Raw genomic sequence first — 21,764 nt, forward strand, 5'->3', positions numbered from 1 at the left:
GCAGCCCAGTGAACAGGCATTGAGAACAGCAGCACGGCAACGCAACAGGCAACGGACAAGCCCCAAGCACCTGTCTGTCCCTACGCCCCAGGGGAAATTGCACAGTCCACGAGAGCCTGTGTGCGCTCCCGCCTGTCACAGCCGTGCGGCTTGACAAAGAGCACTAGCCGCGTGGGTGGGAGGGAGCGTGGCCGCGTCTTTAAACCAAAAAGCGAGAGCAGTCTTACCCACAGGCTGTTTGTGCAGAGGAAGTATTGGCCAAGGGAATGTGGGCTGTCAGGCTGCTTTTTTGATACAGGAAAACAACTCCTATTGCTTTACGTTTATAGTTGCACCCCCAGTATCTGAGGTTAGAATTGGGGGCCATAGTGTGAAAGCCACATCCCTAAAGATAACCATGCGGCGGGGTGAGGGAAACTGCTGTGGGGCATGAGGAAGACACGCGGAAGGGAAGAGTCAACAGTGTGCTTATGAGTCAACAGTGTGCTCTTGTTGCCAAGAAGGCTAACGGCATTTTGGGCTGTATAAGGAGGGGCATTGCCAGCAGATCGAGGAACGTGATCGTTCCCCTTTATTCGACATTGGCGAGGCCTCATCTGGAGTACTGTGTCCAGTTTTGGGCCCCACACTACAAGAAGGATGTGGAAAAATTGGAAAGAGTCCAGCGGAGGGCAACAAAAATGATTAGGGGGCTGGAGCACATGACTTATGAGGAGAGGCTGAGGGAACTGGGATTGTTTAGTCTGCAGAAGAGAAGAATGAGGGGGGATTTGATAGCAGCCTTCAACTACCTGAGGGGGGGTTCCAGAGAGGATGGAGCTCAGCTGTTCTCAATGGTGGCAGATGACAGAACAAGGAACAATGGTCTCAAGTTGCAGTGGGGGAGGTCTAGGTTGGATATTAGGAAACACTATTTCACTAGGAGGGTGGTGAAGCACTGAAATGCGTTACCTAGGGAGGTGGTGGAGTCTCCTTCCTTGGAGGTTTTTAAGGCCCGGCTTGACAAAGCCCTGGCTGGGATGATTTAGTTGGGAATTGGTCCTGCTTTGAGCAGGGGATTGGACTAGATGACCTCCTGAGGTCCCTTCCAACCCTGATATTCTATGATTCTATGATTCTAAGAGAGATTGAGGCACTCATCGAATGAGTGGGGCCAAATGAATCAGTAAATGGCGGTGTAAGTTGTATGTTCCAGGCCTGGTGAGCCCATGAGTTGCTCGTAAGAGATAAGATGCCAGCAGTCAGTGATTAGCAAGTGGGGGTAACTGGCAAAATGGTGTACTTTGCAAGTAATGTTGGGGTTTCCCCTGCAATACAGCCTGAGTGGAGATCTTGGCAGGTAAAAACCCTTTCAAGTTACCTTTTAAAACTGTGTCTATGTAACTTCAAGCCTGGCCATGTGTTCTCTTAATGGGCTGGGATCTCAAACCCTGTAGTTTTTATTTAATAATAATAATAATACTTTAATACGTTTAAATTGGGAAACGCCCCTAATCACAGCCAAAAAACGGTGCCTGAGCTCACAGCCTGTCTATGGAGAAAGCTGTATATAAAACAAGAATAAGGTTTGAAATTTGTATCTACCTTGACACTAGCATGAAAGGCAAGAAAAAGAAAAAGCCCTATCACTACAAATTCTGGGATTCTGCTGTTCCTACTAACCTTGTGACTGCTGGAGAACATGCTCACCTGCTCCGGAGCCAGCGGTTCTGGTCATCTATTTGCAGAAACGGTATCTTTCTTTCTCTCTGGTTTTAAAAAGTGGTGTGTTGTTACCATATGGCTTAACGTGTACGGTATGTGTGTGATCTAGAATGATATAATTACCTGTATGTATGTGTTAAAAATAGTTTTCTAATAATGTTCTTTCACCTTAATAATAAAAATTATTTTTAGCAAAGCAGTTCTGTTCCAGCATTTGGGTCTTCAGCCTCTAGATGGCGCTGTTGGTGCTCAAGTTCTGTGATGAATATTTTTGCTTTGCTCCATCTGAGCAGTGGGGGGCCCAACTGAGCTTTGATAGGTGGGGTCAGAGCACACGACTGGGAGCAGGGAATTCCTGTCCTAGTGCGGACTCGTTCCCTCTGTGACTTTGGGCAAATCACTTCTCTCTCTCTCTCTCTCTCTCTCTCTCTCTGTTTCCCAGTGGTTAAAATGAGGATTAGTTCCTGGCCTACTGTGAGGGTTGGTTTGTTAGTGGAGGCGCTCGACAGCCGTGGTTCTCAACTAGGGGTATGCGTAGCCCTGGGGGGACGCAGAGGTCTTCCAGGGGGTACCTCAACTCATCTAGGGATTTGCCTGGTTTTACAGCAGGTTACATAAAAAGCACTAGTGAAGTCAGTACAAACTAAAACTTCATACAGACAATGGCTAAGTACAATATTTATATTCCAATTGATTTATTTTATAATTATATGGTGAAAATAAGATAGTCAACAATTTTTCAGTAATGCGCTGTGACACTTTTGTGTTTTTATGTCTGATTTTGTAAGCAAGTGCTTTTTAAGTGAGGTGAAACTTGGGGTACACAAGCCAAATCCAATCCATGCAACAAATCTCGATGCCAATTCTGCCCACATATCTACACCAGCAACACCATCACAGGATCTAACGAGATCAGCTACAACATCACCGGTTCATTCACCTGCACGTCCACCAATGTTATATACACCATCATGTGCCAGCAATGCCCCTCTGTTATGTACATTGGCCAAACTGGACAGTCCCTACATAAAAGGATAAATGGACACAAGTCAGATATCAGGAATGGCAATATACAAAAACCTGTAGGAGAACACTTCAGCCTCCCTGGCCACACAATAGCAGATGTAAAGGTAGCCATCCTGCAGCAAAAAAACTTCAGGACCAGACTCCAAAGAGAAACTGCTGAGTTTCAGTTCATTTGCAAATTTGACACCATCAGCTCAGGATTAAACAAAGACTGTGAATGGCTAGCCAACTACAGAAGCAGTTTCTCCTCCCTTGGTGTTCACACCTCAACTGCTAGCAGAGCACCTCACCCTCCCTGATTGAACTAACCTCGTTATCTCCAGACTGATTCTTGCCTGCATATTTATACCTGCCTCTCGCGATTTCCATTACATGTGTCTGACGAAGTGGGTATTCACCCACGAAAGCTTATGCTCCAATACATCTGTTAGTCTTAAAGGTGCCACAGGACTCTCTGTTGCTTTAAGCCAGATCCGACTCCTGAAAGGGGTCCAGTAGAATGGAAAGGTTGAGAGCCACTGCTCTAGAGCAACTGAGTAGTAAAATGATCCATCCCTGGAGGGCTGAGCACACTGACAGTTCTAGTGAGGATTTGATTCTGATCTTGTGGGTCTTAGGCCAGTGTAGTTTCACTGATTTCGGTGACTGACACTGGTATAAGAGACGGGGATCAGGCCATCAGCTTTTATAGAGCTCTTTGCATGTTGAAAGCACTGTACAGACGCTGAGCTAATTCATCCTTGGGTCACTCCTGGAAGGTAGGTGGCTGAGTATCATTATCCTCATTTTACAGATGGGTAAACTGAAGCATGGGGATGCTGTGACTGGCCTAAGTGAATCAGTGGAAAAGCCAGGATTCTCCCTCCCAACATTTCCATGGAACAGAGACTTTCTTCTGAGGCAAATACTGGCCGTCTCTCACTCTGTCACCCCAGTGTGACTCCACTGGGTGAATTACACCAGCATAGCCTGTGAGGGGGTGTTGAATCAGGTCCACTAGCTACACACCACTATTCTGTACAGAGTGGGAAACTGAGGCACGGGTATCTCCTCTGGCTAGGGATTTATACCACCCTCAACCTCAGGTATCCTAGCACCTGCGGTTGGTGATTTGCCTGCTCCTGTTTTCCTCAGAAAGCTCTGCTGTGAGAATGGGGAGCATCCCCCTTTCCCCTCCTCCCTCCGGGGCTATGGTGGCTTAGGGCTGCAAGAGCGAAATAGAATACGTGACAGAACAGTGAGTTATTCCCCGATTGCCAGTTGTGTCAGTGACTCAGTCCAGACCGTTTATAACGGGAGCTGGGGATTGCTGGACAGCCCCCTCATGGTCAGATAAGTGTATTTGAATACATGGTTGACGCCGGTCTCCAAAGGTATGTCTACACTGCAATAAAACAGGCTGGCCCGTGTCAGCTGACTCGGGCTTGGGAGGCTATAAAATTGACATGTAGTCAGCTGGGCTCCGGGACCCTGTGAGGGGTGGGGGTCCCAGAGCCCAGTCAGCTGATGTGGACCAGCCCAGGGCATTTTATTGCAGTGGAGATGTACCCTGAGGGTCTGATCCTGCAAAGAGCTGACTGCCCCCAACTCAGCAGGAGTTGCCATGAGCACTGATGGGAGCTGGATCAAAGCTTGGCCCCAAATGTCAGTTATTTGTGTATATATTTATTTGCCTTCTCCTTGTTGAACCTTTCTTCAGGGGCTCCACTTTTCTCTGCAGCCCCAGGGGCTAGAAACCCCACCGTTTCTTTTTCAATGAAAACAGAGGGACGGCAGGAGCTGGGGCTTTAAGAAGAGCACCCCAGGCTGGGGCTAAAATCGGGGCTGACCAGACAGCAAGTGAGAAAAATCAGGCCGGGGTGGAGGGTAATAGGAGCCTATATAAGAAAAAGCCCCAAATCTCGGGCCTGTCCCTATAACATCAGGTCCCCCCTAGCTGCCAGCAGGGACAGGGTCTCTGCCCAGAAGGGGGTAAGCGGGTGTGCTCTGACCCCTGAGCGAGGACGTGCGCGGCGCTGCTGTGACTCTGTTGGTCCCAGGAGAGCGGAGGGAGCCCAGGCTGGAGTCCCCGCAGGGCGCTGGTGTGGCCAGGCAAGTCCCCTGCTTGTCCCTCGCCCCAGCGGATCAAGGACAAGCCCTTGTCCCCGTGTATGGCCCGGCCCCGGTCCGAGGAGGCCCCGGCGGCGGCGGGCTCGGAGCTCGCTGCGCCCGTGCCCGGTAGGCGGCACTGCTCGGGCTCGCCGCCCCTGGCGCGCCGGCCGCCCGCGCTCTTCGCAGGACCAACGAGGCGGCGGCGGCGGCCTCCCTCCCTCCCAGGCTGCACTCGGGCCGCTCCCTCCCCAGCATGGCAGCGGGACCCAGCCCACGCCCCTAGCGAGCCCCGGCCCGGGCCGCTTCCCCCGAGAGCCACCCAGCGCGGGGCCATGGCCGAGTGGGCCCCCGCCCAGGTAAGGGCCCCGCGGGGAGCGGGGCTATGCTGCCCCCAGCCGCGGGGACCGGCCCGTGCCGCGGGTCCGGCCCGGGGGCTCGGGGCTCCTGGCAGGACAGGCTGGCCCCGGGGGGGCTGCGAGTCGTCCCCCGCCGCATCGCCTCCCAAGCATTGCCCGAGAGAATAATTTCTCCCGTCCCGGCCCTCCTGGGCCATCCCAACCCCCCCGCTCCCCACAGCCGCAGCACCGCCGAGATGCAGCCACCTCTGGGGGGCAGGACAGCAGCGCAGGGCCCCCGCAGCGTGCGGGGATGTCTGAGCAGGGGCCGTGGGGTGAGGCCTTTGGGCTTGGGAAGTGCCCTGCCCTCCTTATTGTCCACACGGAACAGCGGGCGTGAGGGGACTGACTCGACCCTGCTGGGATTTGAACCTTTGGATTCAGGGTAGCTGGGGACTTAGGACTGGGAAAGGGACACTGGGGCTTCAGGGTGGCAGGAAAGTTGTTAGCTGAGCTGAGGAATCATCAGCGTTACAGACTCTTGCCCAGTCGGCTCATTCCCTGAAGCATTTCTACATTGCCAACCTTATCGGGAGGCGTTTATGATTCATGGGAATGTCCAGTCCTTTGTTCATCCTTATGGAGCTCTTGGCTTCACACACATGTTGTGGCAGTGAGTTCCACCGGCTTACACAATTTTGCTTGCTTAAAATAATGTACTTTTCACTTTAATTGACAAGCCCCTTGTTCTTCTGCTCTGAGAGAAGGTGAATAGAGGCTCCTGACTGTCTCTAGACCATTCGCTATTCTGTAGACCTGTGTCATCTCCCGCTCTGTCTATACTAAGCAGCCCCAAGCGTTTCAATCTCTTCCCATAAGGAAGTCTTTTTCAGGCCTCTAATCGTTTGTTGTCCATCTCTAATCCCCTTCTGCTCTGCTTATTCTCGCTGAGAAAGAGTGACCAGAACTGACCCCAGGAGTCCAGCTGTGGGGGTCCCATTGACTAGTATGATGGTGTAAAAACTAGAGCTGTCAGAAAACACAAATTCAATTTTGCAAAAAAAATTTGAGATTTCAGAATTTATTTTCATTCTGCATCAGAAGGAAACCGGGACCTTTTAAAATTTTCCATGAAAAAACATGAATGAGAGATTCCCTCTAGAATAGCCAATAGCCCAGTGGTGGGATGTCAGAGACCCCAGTTCAAATCCCTATTCTAACCATTGGGGTGAGATGCTCTCTGGTTTTGACCAGAAATTCCATCCTAGACCCGGGAAAGCTTCTGGACAAAAGTTTCCTCAAAACTGATCCATTTCTGTGAAAAACTTCAGGTTAGACAAATCAGCATTTTCCAGCGGGGGGGAAAAGTTTGTTGAAAAATTCCCAGCCCACTAGAACAATAACCTGCTCAGTATTGTTTTCTGTCCTGCTCCTCATGCATCTGACATTTTGTTTGCTTTTTCTGACCACAGCTACATGTTGATTTGCTAGACTGAAGTTTGAATTTCACACAGCGTGCTCGGGAAGCTCAAAATACATCCCCCACAACGTGGGTTACGTTGTGTTTGTCAACAAGGAATTTCATCTGCCCTTGTGCTGCCCATTCGTCTAGCCTGGAAAGGTCCCTCTTGAGTCTTCTTTAGTCCTGACTAACCTGAATTTCTTTTGCCATCATCAGACCTTTGCCCCCTTCTTCCCAGTTAGTAAATAGCTTAGTCACTGATCCTAGTGCAGATCTGTGGGGCACCTCACTCTTCACCATTTGCCCTGATGGAAAATTAGCCATTCATTCCTAGTGGCCATGAAAGGTCAGCCCAAAGCCAGTTAGAGTCCATAGACTATGGCTTCTACTTTTCTGCTAAACTCTTTTGATCTGCGTTGCCCTCATCCTCCCAGCCTGCACCCTCTTCATTTGATTAGTCCGTCTGTTGTGTCCTGTCTCTGACCTGTAGATTATGAGCTCTCTGGAGCAAAGTGTCTAATTTTTCTGTGCAGCATCTCCCGCTACAGAGCCTTGATCCTCGGTTAGGCTTCCTAACTCCTGCTGTGATAACAATGCATGGAAAGACTCCCATTGGTTTCAGTCGGCTTTGGATCAGGTCCTAACTGGTGTTACTGGGAGCAAATGACTATTCCAGCTACCCCACCGATGAGCATGGTATAAATACCTAGATAGACTCCACTGAAAGAACTGAGCGCAGGACAGTGCGCGGGTGACAATGTAACATCAGGGAGGTGTTTTGTTTGGATGTCTCTCAAGTGCTGTGTGCTTTGTTTGTTGTGACTGAAGCTAATTTCTGTTGTCTCCCCTGCACATGCTCCCTTCCTCCCTTGGCCGTGCTTCTCATCTATCGCGTTCTCTTCTCCCCACGCTTGCCTGGCCTGGCCTGACTGGACATTCCTCTGCAGGTTAGAACGTTGCTGTGGGAGGAGGAATTAGCTACAATGAGAACTGACCTAGTTTGCCTCTTTTCCTTTTGGCCTGTGGATTTTTGCCAGTCTCTGCCCCTTCTTTCCAGGTGGGATTGGAAGCCCAAGTAGTGAAGTACAGTGAGGGGGAAAGGATGGCCTTACATTTCTAGATTGGCTGGAAACAGGATGCCCTGGAATTCACAGCTGAGCGATTGAGTTCCTTATTGATCCAGGCCAATTCCCAGCCAGTGAGCTTCAGACAAACCTTGGGGCGTTTGGCTCCTGATCCGCATCCTCCCTGTTCCTTTAGCGTTTTGCCACTGAATAAACACGACTTCAGCCCTTGTCGATCTCTCTCCCTGCAAACAGATTCAGGAATGGAACGTCGAGGCGCAACATCTGCTGCCTTTGCAGCCGCCCCTTGTCCCCGAGCGCGCTCACATGAGAGAAGCACAGCTCCACACGGCAGAGGCCTCTCTCTGGACTGTGGTGGCTACAGTGCAGGCCATGGAGCGGAAGATCGATCTGCTGGCCACGCGCCTGCTGAGCCTGGAGGGGAGATCTGGGACGGCCGAGAAGAAATTAATAGACTGTGAAAAAACAGCAATGGAGTTCAATAACCAGCTGGAGAGTAAGTGGGCCGTGCTGGGAACTCTGATCCAGGAGTACGGGCTGCTGCAGAGGAGGCTGGAGAACATGGAGAACCTGCTGAAGAACAGGAACTTCTGGGTCCTGAGACTCCCCCCAGGCACTAAAGGGGAGGTCCCCAAGGTAACGCTATCCCAGCTAGTGCTGAGAAGCACGTGTTGAAATGTTCTGTACTATCCCCATGATGTGTAGGGCCTTGTGTTTACTGCTATGGAAGGGCTTGGAAGGAGGAGGAGTGGGAAGGCTGGACAGTACGGTGGGTCAGTGTAACTCCGCTTTCTTTCCTGTGAATCTTTGCATGAATCGGACGTTGGGGGAAGGTGTTGGCTGGGTGGCACTGGAGACCGAAGTCTTCCTGTGTCTGAGAGCAGTGGGCAGCACTCCGAGCTTCCCTCCGCTGCCTCACAGCAACCCTCTCCTGGAAGAGCCGTTGAACTAGGGCAGTTCAGTCTCCATGGCCCATTCGGTCGTTGGCCTGTTTGCTGAGACTGCCAACAAAGGGGTCAGTTGGCACCAAAAGGGATGTGTGGACACTGTTCCCTGGGCGTTGGACTGAGACTGCCAGTTTACACAGGTAGATTTGTAGGGCCCATTGCGATTGTCTGGTCTGAACTCCTGCCTAACGCAGGCCAGTACTACTGACCTCCCACACGCTTGTGATTGCAGATGCCGGTGACGTTCGTCGACGTGGCTGTCTATTTCTCCGCGGAGGAGTGGAAGAATTTGGAAGACTGGCAGAAGGAGCTGTACAATAACCTGGTGAAGGAGAACTATGAATCTTTGAGCTCGCTGGGTAAACATGCGTTTTCACGTGCTTACCGGATGGTGTGTGTGACATCTGTGGCAGCCCCAGCCCCTGCTCCAGGCAAAACCCCAGGCCTTTTCATTTCAGCTGGAGCAGTGGCTATACCCTCCCGAAGGCTAGAAATTAGACCTCAAATCCACACGTCCCCCAATTTAATGGGAGAGACTCACCTACCCTGTCGTGGGTCCAATCCGTCCGTCTCCAGGGTTTGTTATATCTGGAGTCGCGCTTGCCAACATCAGGGCTAAAATTGGCCCAATGCTGATCTTTACTTGTGCAGGTTCAGCATGGCCCTGGTGAAAAATCTGCTTCGTTAATGCGGAGCCAGGTGAGTAAATGGTACAGGTGGGTGTTGCTTGCCCTGCCGTAGGCTGGTTTAAGCTTCTGTAGTTTTTTGAATAGGTGAGCGGTTTACCATTGGTACTTTGTGAGCTTCTCTCCATATGGAGATCTCTGAATTCAGAGCACAGCTCACCTTCCGCTGAATGCTTTACCTTCCCACAGGCTCTTTGTCAATAGCTTTTGCTGCAAAGTTTCCCCCCGTCCCCTCCAGTGACGAGAGGGGGCTGGCTTGAAATAAATGAAAGGTCTCTAACAATCGCACGCTGTGAAATGAACCATTGGGTTCCCCCGATATCTTTTCTGTGAACAGACCGGACCCGTTCCAAAGCGGACCCCGAGCCCCGGATTGAACGAGGGGAAGAGGCTTGTGTCCAAGAGCAGCAGGACTTAAAGGAGAGAGAAATCCCTCCAGAGCCCTGCACAGGTGAGGAATGAGATTCAAGCAAATCCGAGGCAGGGAGTGGAATGCGAATTGCAGCTGATGTGGCCGTATCCCGTTCATGGTATCGCTCAGGGTTTTCCTCCAGTCCTGACTTCTTCCGCTTCGGCTCTTTTTGGTCTTCTAACCATTCAGGACATCTGCCCGTTGGTGTACCCTTTTACTTGGCGACGCTCCTCTGCCTCTCACGGCTCGCTCCGTATCTCTGGCGATGGCTGTACCTTGGGCGCTAGACCACTTCTCTTAAGGCTTAACTCCTGCTCCGCTTCGCTTGGGGATGTTGTGAAGGCAAAAGTGTAACTGGGTTCAGAAAAGAACTGGATACATTCCTGGAGGACAGGTCTGTCAATGGCCATTAGCCAGGAGGGTCAGGGACGCAGCCCTATGATCTGGGTGTCACTAAACTTCTGGCTGTCAGAAGTTGAGCGTGGAAGACAGGTGGATCATTCCTTGATTGCCTTGTTCTGTTCACTGCCCCTGAAGCTCTGGTACTGGCCACTGTTGGAGGCAGGACGCTGGGCTAGATGGGCCATTGGTCTGACCCAGTACATCAGCTCTTACATACTGGGAAAGCAGTGAATTCTAGCTGGTGTGCGTTGAGGTCGGAGTGAGGACTCCTGGGTTCTGCTCCTAATTTTGCCACTGACTTGCTGTGGGATATTGAGCAAGTCACTTAGGCTCATATTTTCAAAAGTGGCCTGATTTTGGGGGTTCCCATTTTTTAGTGCCCAGCTTGAGACCCCTCAGACCTGGTTTTTCAGCGATGCCGATCACCTGGAGCTCCCATTGACTTCAGATTAATGGATGCTCAGCACCTGGATAATTAGTTAGTTTAAAGTTAGGTCCCAATTGGAAAGTATAGGCGTACCCGCTCCGTGCCTCAGTTTCCCCAGCTGTGGAAGTGATCAATGCTTAATACTGAACTACCTCACAGGGCGATTTTGGAGCTTAATGAATTAATATTTCTAAAGCACCTCAGCAGGTCCCGTGTTCCAAATAGCTAATGTGAAACAGAATCCAGGAGCAGACTGGAACTCAGGAAGGTTTCACTCTCTGTTGTTATATATATTTACATAAGAACGGCCATACTGGGTCAGACCAATGGTCCATGTAGCCCAGTCTCCTGTCTCTGACAGTGGCCAGTGTTAGATGCTTCAGAGGCAATGAACAAAGCAGGCAATCATCGAGTGATCCATCCTTTATCGTCCAGTCCCAGCTTCTAGCAGCCAAAGGCTTAGGGACACCCAGAGCATGGGGTTGTGCCCCCTGATCATCTTGTAATAGCCATTGATGGACCTATCCTCAATCAACGTATCTAATTCTTTTTTTAATCCAGTTATAATTTTTACCTTCCCAACATCCCCCGGCAATGCTTTCCATGGGTTGACTGTGCGTTGTGTGAAGAAATACTTCCTTTTGTTTGTTTTAAACCTGCTGCCTGTTAATTTATCGGGTGACCTCTAATTCTTGTGATATGTGAAGGGGTAAATAACGCTTCCCTAGTCGCTTTCTCCACACCGGTCATCGATGTTCTAGATGTCTGTCATATCCTCCCTTAGTCGTCTCTTCTCTAAGCTGAACAGTCCCAGGCTTTTTAGTCTCTCCTATGGAAGCTGTTCCAGACCCCTAATAATGTTTGTTGCCCTTTTCTGTCCTTTTTCCAATTCTAATGCACCTTGTTTGAGATGGGGCGACCAGAACTGCACCCTGTATTCAGTTCATATTTGGTCACTTTTTTTGAGGCCTCCTGGAGAAAAGGGACTTTTAGGGCACGTCTACACTGCAATAAAACACTGTCAGCTGGCCTGGGCTGCAGGGCTATCAAACTGTAGTGTAGACATTTGGGCTCGGGTTGCAGCCTGGGCTCTGGGACCCTGGGAGGGAGAGGATCCCGGAGCCCGGGCCCTAGCCCAAGTCAGCTGACATGAGCCAGCTGCATGTGTGTTACTGCAGAGTAGACATACTCTTAGGAAGGGATTCACCCCGACTGTAATGTTCCCGCTGATGTCACTTCCACGCACAGCAAGGTGATATGCCGTGTAGTGTATTCACCCCTCGGCCAAGCCCCTTGCTAGCACGTTCGTGTCTATTCAGAACACGCCCCCTCTGGTGGGCGAAACGGCATTGCTTTGAGATGGGTGTGAACGGTTCAGCGGCTGATACACGAACGGCTTCTAATTCTCTGTCCCTCGAACAGAATCCCTGATGTCAACGCCCGACATTCTGTCCCGGATCAAACAAGAGGAGGGGCCTTTTGTCGGGGAGCAGCAGTTCTCGGAGGAGAGAGGAATTCCCGCGGACCCCTGCGCAGGTGACTAATCGATTTGAACAACTTGCAAATGACAAGTGCGGCAAAGAGCAGGAAATTGAGCGTAGCTTCCTCTCAGAAGTCTGCTAGTTCTGTAGCTTTGCTCGTCCAGTTCATGGGTCTTGTCCTGCCTGCCACTGACTTGTTGTACGACCATGGGCAAGTCACTTGAGGCCCAAATTTAGCAGCCTCTGATTTTTTTGGGGAGGGGAGACCTCCATTTCCTCCTAGATGCCAACTTCTTCTGATTCTAATCCCTCCTTTTTGTGAGCAGTCCCCTCCAGGGCACAGTACAGACCGGAATTGCCTCGTGCACCTGTTTGCATCCCTTCTGGCTGCCCCCAACGCAGAGACCGCCCATCAGTTTGAGAGCAGAGTGTTCCGTGGGTAATAGAACATAATGTGTTTTCATTTTCTCCCTCAGGAGCAGACGCTCTGATTTCTGCCCATGACTTTTTATCCTGGATTAAACAAGAGGAAGAGCCCTGTGTCCGGGATTCGTGGGAGTTGGCTGAAAGAGAGATCCTCACTGGCCCTGGCCCAGGTGAGCAATGGCTTAAAAGCAGCCAGAACCAGTGAGTAAAGCGCAGAAGTCAGCAGTCCGGCTGCCCTGTGGGAGCTCTGCGGAGGGGAAGGTTTGTCCTGTCTTCGTGGCAGACACCAGTTCGTAGATTTTAAGGCCGGAAGGGACTAGTGTGATCGGGTCGTCTGATCTCGTGTATAAGGCTGGCCAAAGAATCTCCCTCCGAGTGATCCCTGCAGAAGCTTCCTGATAGGTCTAGCGCTGGGCAGCTTCTCTCTTCCTTCGGTCACACGGCCTCTCGCAGAGTCTTCAGCTGCCTTGGCTGAAGCGGCGTCAGGCTGGGTCTACATTGGAATGTTCTGCGGGCATAGCTGTGTTGGTGAGACGTGTGAAAAATCCCCTCCACACACACAACCAACAGAGCTGTGCCATCGAAAGCCCCAGTGTAGACACGGTTAGGCCAACAAAAAGTCTCTTTGCTGGCATAGCTCATGTCGTTTGGGGAACGGGTCTCAGCACTACTGGCAGAAGGACTCTTGCTGGTATAAGCTACATCTCCACGAAGAGGGTTTGCTGGTTGAGCCGGACAGGAATCCTTTCCTAGCGCAGTGACAGACTCCAGGAGCTCAGTGGGGTTAGCTCAACAAAGAGGAGGTGAAGGGGTGACTTGATGACAGTCTGTAAGTACCTACCTGGGGAACAATATTCAGACTAGCAGCGACAGCAGGTCTAACACGACCCAATGGCTGGAAGCTGAAACTAGACCAGTTCAGACAGGCAACAAGGTGCAGTTTTTAACAGTGAGGGTCGTTAACCGTGGGAACGTTTTACCAGGGGCTGTGGTGGGTTCTCCAGCACTGGCCATTTTTAAATCAAGACGGGATGTTTTTCAAAAAAGAAAATCTGCTCTAGGGTTTATTTGGGGGCAGGTCTCTGTTATACCAGAGGTCAGACTGGCTGATCCCAGTGGTCCCTTCTGGTCTCATGCAGACCAGGCCTTCGTCTCCTCTGTAAACGGGGATGCTGCCCAGTGTTCCCTCTAGTTTTTTATGTCCATGTGCGGAATGAATTTTGTTATGTGCACCAGTATGGAGGTTGTGTGTGACACATCACCTTCATATCAGTGTACATAACAAAATCCATGTGGTGGGGATGGGGCCGAAGGGTTTGGAGTGTGTGGGGGGCGGGGGACGGGGGGGCGCTCAGGGCTGGGGCAGAGGGTTGGGGTGCAGGGGTGTGAGGGCTCCGGCTGGGGGGGTGGGCTCTGGGGTGGGGCTAGGGATGAGGGGCTCAGGGCTGGGGCAGAGGGTTGGGGTGCAGGCTCTGGGGTGGGACCAGGGATCAGGGGTTTGGGGGTGCAGGCTGTCCTGGGGCTGCGGTGGGGAAGGAGGACTCTTCCTCTCCCCCTCTTTCCCCCCCCCCCAGCCCTCTCTCACCACAGCAGCTTGGGGCCGGGGGAGAGGCACCTCTCCCTGGGGCAGCTCCAGCGGGGCTGAGCTGGGCTGAGGGAGGGGCTCCTCTCCCCCGGCAGCGGCAAGTCCGGGGCAGGTCTGTGCTGGGGCAGAGGCACCTCTCCCCGCCACAGCCTTGAGCCCCTGCGTGGGGCTTAATAGGCAACTGCGCGGCCACGCAACTTAGAGAGAACTTAGATGCTGCCTCCTCTCCTACGCCCGGTCCTAGATGGCCCAGAGCTGATCCCTGCGCAGAGCGCATGCATGGGGCCTAGGGGGGAACTTCCCCCGCTGTTCAGTCCCAGGGCAGGGTTGTGCGGCTCAGGTGGTTAGAGCCTCAGGGATTGTAGCCTTGGAGTCTCGTGGTACATTCCCCCACCTCCCAGCACCCATTCAGCTCCATGTGTGCCCAAACCTTGGGAGACGGCTGCTCCCAGCTAGGAATAGGCACCCAGCTGGGAAGTGTTGGCTTTAGCCTGTGACTGGTTAACATGCTCAGCTGTGAAAATACAACTTTGGGATGGTTTGTTTTCGTGGCTGAGTGGCTGGTTGGTGTTTGCAGTGATGAGCTCCTTTGGGTGTTGGTAGCACCTGGAGGCTCTAACTGAGATTGTGCTGGGTGCTGCACGGCCCCGCAGCGAGAGACGGCCCCGCCACCAGAACTCATGAGCGCCATAGACCAGACCGAGAAAATCCCCATTGCACAGATGAGGAACTGAGCCTCGGAGAGACGAATGCCTTGGCCGAGGTGGATGTGACCGAGCTGGGAATGAAACCCAGATCTCCCGAGTGCCAGCCCGGTGCCTGTTCGACCGAGATCTTAGTAATCTGCTTAGAGTGGACAATTGGCGCACACAAGCCCTTCCCAAGCCAGAAACCTTTATTCGCGCTCCACTGTCTGATCGCCACGTGACGGAGGGTCGTCACGCCGCTTAAAGCATGACTGGAAGGCGCTCAGATGCTGTAGCGATGAGGATGGTGTAAGGACCTGCCCAGAACAGAGTAGAACTGGGACAAAAGATGCTCTCGAGGGAGGGAGTTGGGACTCCTGGGTTCTCTCCTGGCAGGAAGTCGGGAGGGAGTGTACTGTAGGTGTTACGAGCTGGGACCCAGCTCTCCTGGGCTGTTCAGAGATTGTGAGGCCAGTAGGGACCGTTAGCTCATCGGGCCGGAGGCGAAGTGGTTAATGTTTGCTGAGTTTTTTGAGCTCCTCGGTTGGGAGGTGTGCTAGGAGGGGCCAGTACTGTTCTGACACATTCAAACAAACAGGGATTTTTGCCCCGCTGCCCTGGCCCTGGCCCTGCGAGGACGTGTCGGGAATGATCTGCAAAGCCCTGTTTCCTACGTGGCTGGGACCAGAGAGTGCTTTGGGTGGCGGTCACCCAATTCTCTCTGGATGAAATCCACCCCTGGGCCAGGGAGTGGATTGGGTCAATGGGACTTAAATGGTGCTCAGACCTGGTACTGACTCCCTGTCCCTCTCTCCCGGGGCTGGGGCTGGCCTTCTGCAGACAGCTGGATGTAACCGAGAGAGCTCAAACCCTTCTCACCGCCGGTCTCCATCCCAGGTTCATCCTAGCCCAGGCCACTGAGACCCTCGGCTCCGTGGGACCGTGCTGTGGATCGGGGCCCTTTCCCCCAAAGAGCCAGGGATGAGATTCTCTTTCTTTCTTCCGGCAGGCGACGGGCTCATGGTGAAGTCGGAGGAGCAGCGTCACCGCCAGGCAGGCCCGGAAGAGCTGGGGTTGCTGGGGGGCTCTGGGGCGCCGCTCTACCAGGCCCCGGCCTACGGGAGCCAGCGTGGCTCGGTGACGCAGCAAGCCGACCCTGGCGAGAACAGACTGGGTAAATCCTTCCGCTCGGACGCCAGCTTCGGCGAGTTACCAGGCACCTTGATCCCGCGGGGAGCCGGCGCGCTGGGGGAGGAGCGGCCGCATGGCTGCGCCGAGTGCGGGAAGAGCTTCAGCGTGAAGAAGAACCTGAAGATCCACCAGCGGAGCCATGCCAAGGAGCGGCCCTACGCCTGTGGGGAGTGCGGCAAGAGCTTCAACTGCCACTCGGGGCTGGTGCGGCACCAGATGATCCACCGCGGCGAGCGGCCCTACAAGTGCGAGGAGTGCGGGAAGTGCTACAGCCGCAAGGAGCACCTCCAGAACCACCAGCGGCTGCACACCGGCGAGCGGCCCTTCCAGTGCGCCGCCTGCGGGAAGAGCTTCATCCGCAAGCAGAACCTGCTAAAGCACCAGCGCATCCACACCGGGGAGCGGCCCTACCAGTGCGGGGAGTGCGGGAGGAGCTTCCGCTACAAGGAGTCCCTCAAGGACCATCAGCGGGTTCATGGCGCGGAGCTGGGGGCCCCCCCTGGGCTCCCGCCGGCCCTGGGCAGTGGGGACTAGATCCTGGGACTCCGTGGACTAGACCACATGGCAGCTCGGGACTGCGTCGTAACTGACCGCGAGTTAAATCCAAGGCAGCGAAGTGAAAACCAGTGCCAGAAATGAAGCTTTTACCAAATACGTCCGCGGGGCACGAGGCAGCCAGGGTGTCTGGCACGTCCTCGGAGGGACCCCCAGCACGTTTTTCATACCCATCTCCCATCCCCTGGACAAGCCCCTTCCACGCAACCTGCAGAGAGAGCCGGAAAGGCCGGTGCATGCGCCGAACGCTGCTCCCCGCCTCCTCCCGCGCTCAAAGAGCCGCCCCGTCCCTTCCCGTCCCCACTAACGTCCCGCTCCGGTTCTAAACCCCCCCATGGCCTCACTCCTGGGGCTCTTCTCTAGAACCCGCTTCCTTTCTCCCGCTCCACACCCACAGCGGCAAGATTGTGTGAGAGCCTTCTCCTCTGCAGCTCCTGCCCCCAGAGCCGCCTCTCCCCACATTTCTCCTCCCACTGGATGTAGATTGATTCTTTCTCACCCGTTGCTCTGTGTCCCGCCCCCTCCCCCCGTTGTTTTTACATTTTAATTTCATAAGCGTGCAGTTAAACTCTGTCAAGTGTTTGGCGGTGTAGTTTTATATGGCAGATGCAATGCAAAATAAAGTTGTGTTGGGCTGTTCCTGGTGTTGGATTGTTCCTACAGCTAACCCTACGCAGCCGGCCGGCCTCATGAAATTCTAGGGGAGACCATTGCCAAGAACGCAGCAATCCGTGGCCGCCTGGGTTTTTCCACTGCTGGTGGCCCACCAGGGCCAATGCACCGTGCCCGGATTCTCGTTTACGCTAAAGCTCTGCTAGCATGAAGGGGCCGGGAGAACTCCACCCACTTTCCAAGCTCCTCTATGCTGCTGGAGCGGGGGCAGGGCTTCTCATGTAAACGAGGATCGGGCCCCTTTTCTCCATCAGAACCTCCCTCCTGGCGGGTTTGCTCCTGCCCACGTTGGGTGCAGTGAGAGTGCCACTGGCGTCCGCGGGGGTGGGCTCGTCTGACGTGCGCCACGCTAGGACAGCCACCCCCCCCCCCGCTGGGTCCCCACGAGCTGCCCGCTGGGATCACCGGAGCTAGGGCCGCTACAGGCCAAATGAACCTGCCGCCAGGCAGAGGCACGTCCGAACCTGGCACGTGGAAGTGGCTGGTTCTGGCCCTGTCGGGTTGGGCTGATCAGCAGTGGTGTGATTAGAGTCCTCGCGTGTGTGCGGGGAGACGATGCTAACCAGGAACTGGGTATTGACCCAGCAACACGCTGCTCCTTTCCCCACGAGCTGGCAGCCCCTGAGCTCCTCTGTCGTTTCCTTATTTGTTAGCCCGGCGGGTGCGAGGAAACGCTCGGTACTCTCCAGTTAGGAGCCTCTTCGCCTGCACAGCCCAGTGAGTCCATAGGACTTCAGTGGTCCCTCATCCTGGCTTCTGCACGCACAGAGAGGTAGCGATGAGAGGAAGCCCCTGCTACTGCTAGCTGCCTGAGATGCATACTGCGGGGGAGGGGTTACCACCAATCTCCCATCCCCCCCGTGCCCAAGAGGTGGTCCAGAGTCTCCGTGGACCTGACCGGCTGACGTGTGTCTGACCTTGGTCTGCTCTGGTCTGTGATGGGCCTGCCACCGTGTTCTCCTGTTGGGTCCTTCTGGTGCAACTTGTCCCTACCCTAGTCCTCCCTGGCCTCAGTCACTGTCTGTCCTCAGTAGAGTCCTTTGGCCTCGGGCAATGACAGGTGCTTGGTTCCAAGTCCTCGTAAAGTGGCCAGTGACTGATGGTGAAATTTAACCGCCTCTGATGTCCTTTTCCAGATGGTGCTATTTGCAAACCGTACCTCCTGTCCTGGACGGAAGAACCGTGTGTCCGGGACCGGGGGGGCTTAGCAGAGCGCGAGATCCCCACGGGACTCGGGACAGGTCAGTAATCACCTACAGCAGCTGGAGCTGGAAAGAAAAACAGACCTAACCAAATCCTCGTAAGCTCTTCTGTAATGAGGAAGGCCGGTGCAGTGGTCAGTGGACTAGCCTATAACTCCGGAGATCTGAGTTCATTCCCTGCCTGCGTGAATCACGCTGTGCTGCGGTTCCCCATCTGCGTAACGAGGCTAACAGGGCTGCCTCTGTGTGAGGATAAACATGAAAGGTTGGGAGGTGCTTGGGGCCACAGGTGAAGTCAGTGTCCCCCCAAGCCAGCGGCTCATTGGGCTGAGGCAGTTAAGGCATGTCGGTTTCATAGCCAACAGTACACGAGGGAGCGCTGTGGTCAGCATCACACGCAGCCACCGGCGAGTGGCCTGAGCAAGGCGAAACCCACGCCCTTCAGGCTTGCAGTGGAGCACCTTAGCCACTCAGCCCCCGCCCTCGAACCCTGGCAGGGCCAGAGGTAGAAATGACGTTTGCCACAGAATTGCTCCAGAGTCTCATTGCTTCCCGTAGCAGCATCCACAAGGGGCTAGTGCTGACACAAGCCCTCCCCATAATGGACCATCACTCATGGCTTCCCACCAATCACAGCTGCTTTTTTTGACCTTTCGACGGGTCTCGAGGCCCCCTGGTTTCCTTTGGCTCCGGATCCCCAGGTGTGTCCGTTTAGCCCGCACCCCAGAGAGAACACTGCTGGGCGGAGCCCTGTTTCGGGAGCTGCTTTTCTGGTCTCCACGGGACACTTGGTAATGTTGTTCTCTCTCCCGCCAACAGAATCTCTCGTTTCCCCAGCTGGAGCTGTGGCCCGGCCAGAACAGGGGGAAGAGGCCTGTGCAGGGAGCCGGCAGGACTCCGAGGAAAGAGAAACATCGGTGGCTCTGAGCACCGGTGAGTGATAGTTTGAATGTGGCCTTTTGGGCTTCACAAACTCTAGCTAATGAGAGAAGGCAGCACTGGGCTGGGCCTTTCTCCCCAGCCTGCACTAGTCAGTTTCGATTCTGTCTGTCTAGGTGGATTCTCAGACGGCCCTTAGCAGCATAGTACCGGAGCTCTTCAGAGCAGGGATGTCTCGTATCATGTGTTCGGACCATGCCAGGCACAGTGGGGATCTGATCTCGGTTGGAGCCAAGCGGGGGCTCGTTCTCCTGGCACAAAGGTGGCTGGATTCTCTCTGTGTTCCAGGTGGGATCGTAGCGGAGGTGCAGCGTCTTGAGGAGCATCCCCCCCACCGCGAGCAGCGCCAGATGGCGTCGGGAAGGCGGGTTTTCTGGAGTCCCGAGCAGAGAGATCCCCAGGATTCCCACAGGGTGGAGGATCAGTGTGGAGCTGCCCTCAGTAATTCCCCTGAGCAGCCAGTCCTGCTCCCAGGGTCGGAACCTCCCTTGCCCTCCGCGGGGGCAGGATTGGGCCCTGGGTGGGCCAGAGTTCCCTGTGAGAGCCGAGACGTGGCTGCCCCTTACGCCGCACAGGCCGGGGAGCGGCCCCGTGCCTCGAGTGCTGTGAAATCCCAGTTCTGCTCCCCAGCAGATGAGCCAGTCCAGTGCGACAGGAGCTTCCCCCAGCCCACGGGCCTGGCCGCCCACCAGCCCAAGCCCAGTGGGCAGAGGCCCCATGCCTGCAGCGAGGGCGGCCAGAGCTTCAAGCAGCATCAGAACCCGATTATCCACCTGAGAACCCACGGCAAGGCCAAGCCCCACCAGTGCAGCCAGTGTGGGCAGAGCTTCCTCCACCGCTCCCGGCTCACCTACCACGCCCGCATCCACACCGGCGAGCGGCCCTACGCCTGCGCCCAGTGCGGCAAGAGCTACAGCCGCAAGGAGCATCTCCAGAACCACCAGCGGCTGCACACGGGCGAGCGGCCCTTCCAGTGCCACGAGTGCGGGAAATGCTACATCCGCAAGGAGCACCTGCAGTACCACCAGCGCGTCCACACCGGCGAGCGGCCCTTCCAGTGCGCCGCCTGCGGGAGGAGCTTCATCCGCAAGCAGAACCTGCTGAAGCACCAGCGCGTCCACACCGGGGAGCGGCCCTACCAGTGCGGGGAGTGCGGGAGGAGCTTCCGCTACAAGGAGTCCCTCAAAGACCATCAGAGAACTCATGATGCTGAGCCAGGGCTGCCCCCCGGCCTGCACCCAGGAGCCGGGCTCAGGAAGCAGATGCCTCTGTGTGAGAGGGGAGCCAAGGGGGGGTCTGGGAGCTGATGATAATACTCAGCCCTTGTGCAGTGTTTCCCCTGGGCTGGGCCCAGAGGAGCCTGGCTCTCCCCAAGCGTGGGGCAGGAAAAGTGAAAGGACTTGGTCACAACACCGTGCCAGGAATCGAACTTGGGTCTCCTGAATCCCAGCCCTGTGCTCTAACCACTAGTCCACACTGCTTTCCTATAGCAGGAAACTTCTTTTGGCTAACCCCCCCCCCCCCCCGAAAGTGAGCGGGGCACATTTCTCTGCTCATGTAGAACTGGTCTCTGCCACCCGGAGCAGTGTCCCAGCTACGGGCATCACAGCCTTCTCCTCTGCAGCTCCTGCTGCCCTGAACCTCTCCAGCCGCTTTCAGATCTCCTGGGGCTGTAGGTAGCCATCCTTGCCCTCATCCCCCTCTCTGTTTCTCTTGCACAATGGAAAATAAAGTTCGGCTGAATTCTGCTGGACTGGGCCTTTTTTTCTCCCCAAGCCAAAGGCAATTCAGGCAGCGCTCTCTCTCTCCTGTTCTCACAGCAGGGCTGTCAGCACTGGGGAGCCAGCATCTGCTTGAAAACATAACTGTGCAGTGACGTTGGGGGGAAGTGGAGCTGCCGGGATGGCGCAGCCGGCTGAATTTGCAGCTCCCGTGTCTCTCTGGCCTTTGGGCGCCTGGGAGCGCCCTGCATGTCGGTGCAAAGGTTGCCGTGCTCAGGAGAACTGCAGCCCCCTCCTGCGGGGATGCTGCACTGGTGCACGGCTGGGGAAAGTCCCCCTGTTTTGAACGGCGTCAGCCCTTTTGCGTTAGGGGTTTGCACCGGGGTAGCTACCCAGGTGCACGTGGCCCAAATGCAGCCAGGCCTCCCCCTCAGTGACCGGGGACCACTGACACCTTGTTCACACTAACACTCCCACCCCCGTGGGCAGTGCTGAGGCTGTAGTCTGCAAGGCCACAGAGCCGCTTCATGCGGTAGGCTGGGAGCGGTGAACCGCCACGGGCTGCCCGGCTACCCTTTGGGCCAGGGAAGAGGGTGCCCCGAGGTTGGCCTGTGGTGGTAATGGTGCAAGAGTCTGTGGCAAGGGGCTGTCCTGCAGGCTGGAGGCAAGGGGAGGAGGAGAAACGGGAAAAAGGGACCCCGCTAGCAGTCCTCTGTGGTGTCCCTCCCG

General features: G+C 54.8%; 2 protein-coding genes across 2 annotated transcripts in view; both read left to right on the forward strand.

Moving 5' to 3' along the window:
• Positions 1–21,054, forward strand: part of LOC135873891 (zinc finger protein 546-like) — a 53,766-nt gene extending 32,712 nt beyond the window's left edge. The window contains exons 10-11 of the mRNA XM_065398500.1: positions 15,993–16,426; positions 20,106–21,054. Of these exons, the coding sequence (XP_065254572.1) occupies positions 15,993–16,426; positions 20,106–20,621 (950 nt within the window). The 3' untranslated portion in view covers positions 20,622–21,054. The remainder of the gene's footprint in view (positions 1–15,992; positions 16,427–20,105) is intronic.
• On the forward strand, positions 4,881–14,997 carry LOC135875082 (zinc finger protein 282-like). Its single transcript, XM_065400062.1, has 7 exons — positions 4,881–5,177; positions 7,938–8,339; positions 8,883–9,009; positions 9,674–9,787; positions 12,000–12,113; positions 12,535–12,654; positions 14,723–14,997. Exons 1-7 carry the CDS (start codon positions 4,881–4,883, stop codon positions 14,995–14,997), a joined length of 1,449 nt encoding a protein of 482 aa, XP_065256134.1.
• Positions 21,055–21,764: the final 710 nt, after the last annotated feature.

Source organism: Emys orbicularis, chromosome 2 (assembly GCF_028017835.1).
Source record: "Emys orbicularis isolate rEmyOrb1 chromosome 2, rEmyOrb1.hap1, whole genome shotgun sequence".
NCBI lineage: Eukaryota > Metazoa > Chordata > Testudines > Emydidae > Emys > Emys orbicularis.